We start from the raw sequence: 10,958 nt of genomic DNA, 5'->3' as shown, positions 1-10,958 counted from the left end.
GTTGATTTAGAATACAAACTTTATTGGGTAAAAGCCACAATTTGTTCCTGTTTATTTCTTCAAAACATGAGTCACAATAAAACGAACATAATTTAGTTTTTAATCCCAAACGTTGTTACCATTTAAAAAACAGTGCAGATGCTGCAGATGTGATGTTTCATTCAGTGTCACATCACTGAAAACTTGCAGAATCATGCTGCATGCACACGCCAGGCAGCAGAGACGCGTCCCCTGCGCATGCGCGTCAGCTGTTCTTGCGTCACTTCCTCACGATGACGCAGTTACGTCTGCCACGCCCCTGCTCTCGAGTCGCTTTAAAGCAGTCACGTTGCGCTGCAGCAGTGAAACAGGAGATTGTCCCTCATCCGCCGAACAGCACTCACCTGATCTCTTCACAGCCAGACAGCCACCAGCAGGTAACACACACACACACACACACACACACACACACACACACACACATTCTCCTCATGCCTTATCGAATCTCCTTCAAAGATTATAACAATATGGATGAGGAGGATGAGGAGGATGAAGAGGATGCTCTGCTCAACCCAGTCCTAACTTCGCCCTCCTCTCTCGTCGCTCACGTATGCGTTAGTACATTCAGTACCCGCGACGGTAAATGACGTCGTCTACTTTTGTGACGCAAAGCTATTACGACTCTTCCACCTTTTCTACGTATCTGTTTAAAGTGGCGCGTTTTGGGCACATCATCGAAATACGTAACCGGAAGAGCACCACCAAAAAAAAAAAAGAGGATGACCTTCAAGGGTGAGCCTGTTGCGTCAGTTCAGTTTGCACCCGCACGACAAAACCTCCAGTTTTACATGATTTAATATGATGTAAGTCTAAAATAGATTATGTTCATTAACATTGTGTGTGTGTGGTGTGATGGGGAGGGGGTCCGTCTGTGTGTATCTGAGCCGAAGCACGTAGACCTCCCTCCCTCCTCCTCCTCCTCCTCTGCTGTGATGGGAGGGAGGGGGGTATATGTGCAGCAGTTCCTGCAGAGCGACACATCTGTGTAGCTGCAGCACATCCCGGTATATTTCCACAAGCAGACTTCATCCTAGAAAGATTATCAGTGTTTGCTGTGGAGCTGAAATGATTTGCAAACCTATAGCTATACAGTATATGCATTATGAATAGTATAGTGAAGAGATCATTGGAAACCTAAATAAGAGTATGTTTGATATATATATTTTATGAGCACTGAAACTGTAACAAATACTTTATTTCCACCATCAACTAATTTTCCAAGTACTCTCTTCACTAAGTGAATATTTAGGAAAATACCAACAACTCTAAGAAGACTATTACTATCAATTTTTAGGCAGGAAGTAGTGAATATTTACTAAAATTGTGATTGACTGTTAATCAATTCATGATAATCAAATCAATAACTGACTAATTACATCAGCTATAAAGGATATGCAAATGTCTATAAACGAATATAAAAACTAGAATGGCCCTCAGTAGAGTTCACAGTTCCGCCAAGGTCCAACAGTCCCCTTATGAAATAACATTTAAATTTACCAGAAGATCCAGATTTTTATTTGGATCGGCACCAAATTACACACACTCATACATTTTTTAAAATCAAGATAAATAAATGATTCTCTGAGAAATCAGTGAAAATCACTCAATGTTAAAGATAATTTAAAAAAAAAAAGAATATTCCTGTACTCCATACAAGTGTAATTTATATAAATATTATAAATGAAGCATCACATATGCATATGGACTGTTTGTACAGACAGTACTAAAACTACTACTTTGTACCCTTAACTTGAATAACTAGCTTTTCCTTATCCATAAACTATGGAAATAAAAAAATGTACAAATGTTCATGTAAATTAACGATTGGAGAAAAAAAAGAGTTAAGTTTAGGATTGTTACAGAGAGAATCATCACCTGCTGTGCAACCCAGACATTGATATCAGTATCAACCTCTCTCTTAACTGCATCACGGCTCTGACGTGATGTCTCAGAGAGCTGCATGGGAAACAGTGCTCCTGGAAGCGCTGCAGCACCAAGGCCTGAAGATACAAAGAGTCCAAACACAGGGACGTGCAACACTCTCAAGGCCAGCAGCCCGTCTGGTAACAAAACGCTGCATAGCAAGCAAGGCGTTTCACTTTTGACTATAGTGCTGCTGCCCTGTGGGAGCCATTTTACCTCCTTAAAGCTCACGCAGCCTGCAATGTAGAGAAAAGAAAAAAGAAGGTGGGTAAACCTCCAGCTGGTGATGATACAGACATGGCAGCAAAAACGTGATCCCATTTTCCCTTCAAACGCCCCCATCCTCTCCCTACATCCTTATTACTATAATAATTACTACACTATATACTATTTACAGAGTTTACCCCCAGTGAGTCCCTGCCTGCAGCCTTACCAGTACTACATATTATAGTATGCAAGCTTCAAACACCTTGCAGTTCAATGCTTGCAGCAATGCTTCAAGAAATGAGCTGCAGCAGGATTTCTAGAGATGTAGATTGAGTTTTTATACACACAGTATATTTGTGATCTCTTACTGCATCCTTGGTTGGTAAGTGGACCAACAAGTGGACAGAAGCAGTAGGTACACTAGTTTGAGTGTGTTTCAGACAGGGAACATGTGTATTTATTCTCCTCTTGTCTTAACCAGGGTCCAATTAAACCTAAAATAAAATTGTTGTTAAAATGTGAATTTACATATAAAGATCGTGATGCCAGTTCTAAGTGGTTCTGCATGACGCCACAGGAGGGAGTTGGTCATTACATCCTGATGTCGCAGTGCAGAAATGGTGTTTGTCTCGTGGTGGTCGACCACTGTGCAACAGGCTGAAGTGAAAATCCCAAATAAAGACAATAAATAGGGATCTTCTCAGCTTTCTCACTATTATATCTCTTGGACATTTACTATTATATCTCTCACTATTAAATCTTGCTAAATCAAACAAATTGAAATGGAAATAATTAAATTTTGATTTGTTTAATTACCACCCCAAACATGTATAACGCCTGTCATTGTGTTGTGCATTTCAAAGCTGTTTTTTTATCAAATTTTGCAGTGATGCTCTTTGTCGCAAGATAGCTCCTCCACACTGTATGAAAAGTGGAAGATAAACCTCGTCACCAGTGTTACTGTGTGATAAGAGCCACTTCAAATCATGTCAAAGTGACATTTTTGTTGCAGGCTGCATTTATCTTGATAAGGAAGATTATTTTCATGCCCTTGGAACAAATACAAACATGAATTCCCTCATCAGAGAACAAGAGGTTACCAGAATAGGGTTGAAGGTTGTGAAACTTGAATCTCACTATATAATAGCATAAAGCAAAAGTTATTGATTGATTCCAAGAATCTGTGTAACCACAACTGCATTTAATCAACTTAAGCAGCGGGGAGTGACCAATCTCAAGGGCATACACGGAAACCTATGAGGCCTATCGCTATTTGTTAGATTACTCTACGAAATTAAGTCTAGGGCAGAATACTCGAATAAACCAATTAATCGCTGTAGACAGCAGCTTATCACACAGTATCTCTAAAGGAGAAGAACTCGCACGCTTCACTTGACTGACTCTTCCATGTTGTTCCCACTATCAAATTAAGTTCTGCTTGATAGAGTCACATTTTTCAGGTTGTCTCATCTCCCGTGCTCGGTCCTGAAGCAGGTCTATTGCTGAGTACGCAACATAAACTGGACCTTCATGTTGATTTTGGAGACCATTTCATTGAGACACATAAGGACAGTGAAAGATAGAATAAACTAATTCAATTGACATTCAGCAAATGATGCTGGGTTGTCCCCCATCCAAATTTCTTTGAGAAATTACAGTTGCCGTTATTAGGCTGTAGTCTTGTTGATGACAGAGACTAATTAAGAATGGGAGACAGGCCAGGTCAAAGTTGCAGAGTTATATCATTGCTGGTTTCAGAAACTATAAATATACAGGCATATAAATAATACAATAAATAGATATAGAAAAGTGTCATTCCTGTGTAGAAAAGAGTTATCTTGTCTTGGACAGCATTGGTGCTCTTACACCTACACAACTAATACTGACAAATACAATATCTCCTCGACACGTGAAACATCCTGCGTTGAGTCTGTGGCTGTTTCTGCTTCCTCTTTGTTGGATTTGACCTCATATGATCATTTTGATTCTCAGAAATCTAAATAGCAGAATTTTTCTACATGTTTGGCTTTTTATCTGCTGGATATATTTGCAAACCAAATGGCAGAATAGTTAATAAGTAGAGAGGTGGATACTGTATGTATGTGTAAGTATTTTTTACACAACATGTGTTCAGCAGTGATTCGTCACCAAACCGGCTGCAGGCGGATCACATGTCAGAGGAAAGTCACTCTGTCCTTCAAGGTCCCTTTTCACGCTCTCAGGTGATTAACAGACTTACCCACATATACGGCATCATTGTGTCTTTCAGCTCGCTTTCATTTGGCAAAAAAATAAAAAGCTCACATCTTTGGAAACTTTTCATTGTGTTTGACTCAACATTGCGTAAGACCTAGACTTGATATCGCAAAGTTTGCAACGTTTTCTCAACACAAACCCAACCACACTGTGCCCAGAGTCAGTGAAACTGTATTGACGAAGCATGCAGGTACTCACAAAAGATAGCAGGTATTTGCTAGTGTGAGTTTTGTCGGGCTAATAGTGGAGCAGGGACATGCCTGCACTCTTCACTATCACGTTTAAACACTTTGCTTTATTCATTGAAGTAGTTTGTCTGCAGTTTATACTCCCGCTCTAGCTCTTCCCCCTCAGGAGACGAGTTGTACCCTGCAGGTCCGGCTGCCTCCTTTCCACCTGCATGTAGAATCTAACTATCAACAGCGAGCCGCGCTTGACGTTTGTGTTGTGGTAACCACACACTGTTTTCATTGACTGCCTTTGTGTGTGTGCATGTGCTCCAAAGGTTGTTATCTCATCTATTCTAAGCTGAGGATTAACACAGGGGATACCGGGAATGTCGGCCAGCGTCCAAACCAGCCTAGGTTGGGGATTTAAACGGTCACAAGAGTTTATAATGTAAAAGTGTGTAAAGAATAGAATAGAGGTGGACTCACGGTTAAGACTCCATGGCGTCCTGCTAAGCCTATTTTTAACCTTCGCCACGGGGGTCATGTTTTCTTTGCTGTTAGTCTGTAAGCAGGCACGCAAAAACTACTGAGCCGATTTTATTGGAACTTAATGGAGGAGTGCGATATGGGCCAATGAGGAAGCCAACAACTTTTGGAGCAGCTTTGATTAAGTGACGGAAACAGAACATTGTTCTAACATTGTGAGATAGGGCATTAGCCTTCGTGAAGGGATGCACTCTCATAGTGCACTTCAAGTTTTCTTTTGCATGATGCACGTGAAAGGCAATAAAGCAGACTCAACTCTAGACTAGGCTAGTTGTCTATATTCACTGTGGTCAAACATTTATGGTGAATTTATGGTGAATAGTTCGGGCAGCAACACCTCAATACACAGCTGCGTGGGGCTAATCCATGCAAGCCTCAGTAAAGGTGTCACCTCCACCCATCAAACAGAGTCGTCTATAACTGATCCAGTATTGGGCACATACTCAGCAGCATACAGTGTGGTCGTGAGTTGGGATCGCCTTAGCAACTGGTGTTGTCGACCAGAAAGATAAGTCACAACTTGTTCCCTGGCACAGTGTGTATTAGTGGGAGTGGTGCGTTTAAGGGGTGTGCGAAAATGGGAATTTACAAATCCCTTGTGTGTTCATCGTGTATGCATCCCTTTGTAGTCAGGAAGCAGAAGCAGCATTCTGCAGTGTGGAGGTGCTAGTGTGATATAAACCTAATGAAAAGATTTAAAAGGCATGTGTACGTGCATTGCATATAAAGGGATCTAATGTCATTTGTGGGAAACCGGGAGAAGGCACAGGGTTGCTGAGGAGAGAGAAACTGGCCTCTGTGCATCCAGTCCTGCAGCTATAATGAGGACTGGCAGCAGAGTACACAGGAGCCGTGTTACATAATTGCTCCCTCTCTGTCTTCTGCGGATCAGAGGGGGGCGGGGTGGGGTTATGCAACTGCTTATTTACGGCAGAGTGGAGAAGGGAATAGGGAACAAAATAATCTGGTTTTAGGCCTTGTTGTGTGCGCGTTGGCACGTCGTGACAGCGTGGCGGCTGCTGCCACCAAACGGATCCTGTGTGACTGAGACCTGACGGCGCATCAAAGAGACATTGACTTCAACACAGTCATATTCAACCTTGAATGATGTAAATGCAAATGAGGAAGCTCTATTCCTATCTGGCTCTTATTTTTTTCTTCGGCTCAAAGGCACTGGTATCACTCGCACGTTTTTGTCCTTACCGCCCATCCCCCCTGCCCTCACTGAGAGGAGCTCAGTCCTGCAGGGAGGTGGCCATGTTGGGGGACAACAGAGGGACATGAAATGAGGCCCGTGCTGGGCAGTCGTCCAAACCAACAAACCGTGAAACAATGCAACCTCTCACTCTCTTCCTCTTCCTCTTTCAGCCACCATGACTCACCAGTACCCCGCACTGACTCCTGAGCAGAAGAAGGAGCTGCAGGACATCGCTCTGAGGATAGTCGCTCCAGGAAAAGGCATCCTCGCAGCCGATGAGTCCACCGGTAGGTGCAAGAGTGTCTGTGGTTGCAAAAATGTACATGTTTTCTTTTCTTTTCAAGAGCTGGAATCCCCAGTTGCTTCAGGGGTGCTTCATAGTCCCAATTTTACATAACTGAATCAATTAGGTATCACATCAACACTGGATTGTACATAATGTTAATCTTTTTAAAACCTGGTACTGTATATACTTAAGCTCCTTATGATAATGTGCAACCAAACCTTCTACATATCATTCACAGAGCAAGATACATGGTTCAGCTTTGATCGTTAGTTTTACAGCATCACTATAAAACTAAGTGTGGATAATTAATTAGTAAATTAGGACCCTTTGACATAGATTTTCATCTGAACAAATCTGGACACATTTTAAGTGATCAAGATTGGTTTATATAGTATTTTATGATGTCATACATTACATATTGAAAAATATTTTTACAAAGCCGTAATTATCATAAAAAATGGTCGGTATGGTGGTGCAGTGGTTACAACTGTCGCCTCACAGGACGAAGGCTATGGGTTCCAAGCTGTTGGCCAACCAGGGCCTTTCTGTGTGGAGTCCAATGAGGTGCAGTGTAGGTCAACAGGCGTAGGTGTGAATGGTTGGTTTTCAGTCCTGTGATAAACTGGCGACCAGTCCAGGGTGTACCCTGCTTCTGACCCAATGTCAGCTGGGATTGGCTTCAACTGCCCCACGACCCTCGAATGATAAGCAATACAGATATTTACGGAGCCCCTAAAGTCCCGACAGGTGAATTTTTAAATCTTATTGATCACAATTTGTTCCCACATGATAAATATCTTGTTCACACTAAATATATAAACATGTTTGCACCAGATAATGACCTTGTTTGGACAAGTTAATATTTGTGCAGCAAACGATTCCTGCTGATGATTCAATACAAATCAAGAAATTTGTGATATTCTAAGGTAAAAATAAAACTTGATTAGCTACGTTCTCTTCATCCTGGTGGCTGGGTGCATATGAAGTTATTATATAATATAATATTGCACATTAGATAAAAAACCTGTCTGGACTTAAGGGTCTCTGTAGCTATTGGATAGATGAATAATAAAAACTGCAGGCAGTGTCAAACTGCAACATTAACTCTTCAGTGACTGTATATCACACATGAATGACCTCTGTCTTCATTTGAACATGCATGAATCATTGTACCATTTGCAGGCAGCATGGCCAAACGTTTCAACCCCATCGGGGTTGAGAACACAGAGGAGAACAGGCGCCGCTACCGCCAGCTGCTCTTCACAGCCGACCAGCGCATGGACAACTGCATCGGAGGGGTCATCTTCTTCCACGAAACCCTCTACCAGAACACAGACGACGGCACTTGCTTCTCCAAGCTCATCCAGGACCGCGGCATTGTTGTTGGAATCAAGGTAAAGTAGCTCCAACGGGTGTGGTCTTACAGTCCAAACCTCATTCTTCTCTTGGTTATTTGGTGGCTGTTTGCTTCGGCTCTTAAGGTACCCACATCCACTGTGTTGATGTTATACTGCAGCCTAGGATTTCAGTTCAGCTGGAAGAAAGAGAGTGGTCATGTGTTTGACAGGTAAAACGAAAAAGGCTCTGTATATGAAAACACAGAATCACTGTCAGCATGTTTAGACACACACAGTCCCGCCCAAAGGAGAAGATCAGGTTTTGAGGACAAGCTGTGTCCAAGAGGTTTCAGGTCCTATGTTCAGTAGGTAGTAGAAGTATATTTTTGAAGAAAAGTACACAATGTAATTTTTAAATAATTACTGTTTCTGTCTTTACAGGTGGACAAAGGTGTTGTGCCCCTTGCTGGAACAAATGGAGAAACCACCACTCAGGGTAGGAAGCTTCAGAGAAACTCACTTTAAAACCCTCACGAATGCCTCTGCTGCTGTGTTTCTGACGGAACGCTCTGTGTATAGGTCTGGACGGGCTGTCTGAGCGCTGCGCGCAGTACAAGAAGGACGGCGCCGACTTTGCCAAGTGGCGCTGTGTGCTGAAGATCAGCGACACCACGCCGTCTGAGCTGGCCATCCTTGAGAATGCTAACGTACTGGCACGATATGCTAGCATCTGCCAGCAGGTTGGTGTGACTAAGCATTTCAGTCAGTTGAGTTACAGATATATTCCCTTAGGTTTTTCAAAAGCATTCCCTAATCCCAGTTCAAAATTGGAAGTGTATCTATGTAGAACATGTCAAATAAGTATATAACATTAAACCCATTCTTAATAATGTCTCCTAGAATGGTATTGTTCCTATTGTGGAGCCTGAGATCCTTCCTGATGGAGACCATGACCTGAAGCGTTGCCAGTATGTCACTGAGAAGGTAATTTAAAGAGGAATATATATATGAAAAATGACTGTATGTGTCCTCATTTGACTACATGTATGCTGCTACAGTCTTTTAACAATCAGTATATGTATATCTGTCTTCTGCTGTTAGGTTCTAGCTGCAGTGTACAAGTCTCTGTCAGACCACCATGTGTACCTGGAGGGGACACTGCTGAAACCCAACATGGTCACAGCCGGACACTCCTGCCCCACCAAGTACAGCGGCGAGGAAATCGCCATGGCTACTGTCACCGCCCTGCGCCGCACTGTGCCTCCTGCAGTCACAGGTCAGAGGCAGATAGATATTTTAAAGATATATTATAATAAACTAGGGCGTAATTTAAAAGGGGAATGAGGTTGTAACCCCCCCAATAATCGCCCTGTCACATTGAATGGAAAATTCTGAGAGTTAATGATAAAGTTGTTTGTTTTCTCAATCAATTTATTTGTAGCATGAAAAGAGAATCACTTTTTTTTCACCCCAATTTTATTGCAGCTACTTTAGCTACTAGCTAGTTGGTATTATCTGGCAAGTATGACGTATAAATAGGTATATGTAGCCTATATAACACTGTATATCAAGCGATTGTTCATTGTTCAACCCAAAGTTACACTCTTGATATTAAAATTGGGAAAACATTTTTATAAGCAAATCAGTTTATTATAAAAAATTACACAGTATTTTCGGGAAAATACATAAGAAATGATTATGATATTATTAGTTATTTATTTATCCATGAAATAAAGCATCAGCATATATGCATGCATGTATTGCAGTATATATTCTGTATGTATTGTTATATATTGTCACATTAATAATTTGTTCATCCCATGCTCAGATAAAGAGAGTAACAGAAATTTTCTTAAATCCGGTTCGAACAGGTCGATAATGTTCGTATTTCCTTGTGTCTGTCTTTTCAGGAGTGACCTTCTTGTCAGGCGGCCAGTCTGAAGAGGAGGCCAGCGTGAACCTCAACGCCATCAACAACTGTCCGCTCGCCAAGCCCTGGGCCCTGACTTTTTCCTACGGCCGCGCCCTGCAGGCCTCTGCCCTCAATGCATGGAGAGGAGAGCTGAGCAACGAGAAGGCCGCCACCGAGGAGTACCTCAAACGCGCTGAGGTCAGACAAAACCATGAATGCACGCCACACTCAGTCACATCCACTTAAACTTCCATCGTGCAATATTCTTTTATTCACTTTTTTTGTCTCTTCTCTGTCTTCTTCAGGCAAACAGTCTGGCTGCGCTCGGCAAGTACGAGTCTTCTGGAGCTGGTGGCGCATCGGCGAAGTCTCTCTTCGTCGGTAATCACGCCTATTAAACATCGATCCGCCACATACTACTGTGGACTAGTTAAAGTCTTATACCTGCTCTGCTATCCCCCCTCACGCCTCCATAAATCACAGGCCTGCGCTGTCTACTGTACTTTAGAGTTGTCAGAGTTATTCAAATTATTAGGTATGTGTGTTAAAAACATAATGTGAAACAAGAGTACTGAAAGGATGAGATTTATGACTGGAGAGGACAACTGTTTTTTAATTTCTTGTCTGTAACCGTTTCACCGGGCTCAGAGACAGGAAGTTAGACTCTGCAAAATCTTATTAGAGGATCAGATAATCAGTCAGTATTCAGTTCCTGCCTCCTCTGAACTGCACCTGTCTCCACATCTTGTGCTCTCCGCCTTCATCCCCCGCTCACGACAAATCTTGAACCACTCCAAAGCAGGACAGATCAGCTTGTGTGTTTTCGCTTGTGTCTGAACAAAGTGCCGGCTTCAAATCCTCAAAATGCCACACTAACACTCTCCCCGACACTGGGACCAACCGATCATTAGCAGCATCAGCACTATCCGGTGAGAGACGAAACAAAAAAGACAGCGTGGAGTCATTTCCTACCAAGTGGATCTTTCGAGCGACTGTGGGGTGGTCGTTGTACTGTCAGACAGATGTAGCTCCAGCAGAGGTCAGTATAGGCCCACGTTAACAACATTACACACCAGGATGCGTC

The 10,958-nt window shown here is 42.4% G+C and overlaps 1 protein-coding gene across 1 annotated transcript; it reads left to right on the top strand.

The window, feature by feature from the left end:
* Nucleotides 1-276: 276 nt before the first annotated feature.
* Nucleotides 277-10,707, top strand: aldocb (aldolase C, fructose-bisphosphate, b). Its single transcript, XM_035178666.2, has 9 exons — nucleotides 277-416; nucleotides 6,510-6,626; nucleotides 7,808-8,019; nucleotides 8,404-8,458; nucleotides 8,542-8,702; nucleotides 8,863-8,946; nucleotides 9,064-9,238; nucleotides 9,873-10,072; nucleotides 10,180-10,707. The coding sequence occupies exons 2-9, from the start codon at nucleotides 6,515-6,517 to the stop codon at nucleotides 10,270-10,272; spliced, it is 1,092 nt and encodes a 363-aa protein (XP_035034557.1). The 5' UTR covers nucleotides 277-416; nucleotides 6,510-6,514; the 3' UTR covers nucleotides 10,273-10,707.
* The last annotated feature ends 251 nt before the right edge of the window (nucleotides 10,708-10,958 follow it).

Source organism: Hippoglossus stenolepis, chromosome 15, assembly GCF_022539355.2.
Source record: "Hippoglossus stenolepis isolate QCI-W04-F060 chromosome 15, HSTE1.2, whole genome shotgun sequence".
Classification (NCBI taxonomy): domain Eukaryota; kingdom Metazoa; phylum Chordata; class Actinopteri; order Pleuronectiformes; family Pleuronectidae; genus Hippoglossus; species Hippoglossus stenolepis.
The sequence above is the reverse complement of the archived record's forward strand: the minus strand, read 5'-3'. Positions and strand labels throughout refer to the sequence as shown.

Bases quoted from the DNA above. Each gene is read 5' to 3' on its own strand.
- aldocb (XM_035178666.2), top strand. From the start codon at position 6,515: ATGACTCACCAGTACCCCGCACTGACTCCTGAGCAGAAGAAGGAGCTG. The intron at 8,947-9,063 runs GTAATTTAAAGA...TTCTGCTGTTAG, and splicing joins GCCAGTATGTCACTGAGAAG to GTTCTAGCTGCAGTGTACAA. The intron at 10,073-10,179 runs GTCAGACAAAAC...TGTCTTCTTCAG, and splicing joins AGTACCTCAAACGCGCTGAG to GCAAACAGTCTGGCTGCGCT.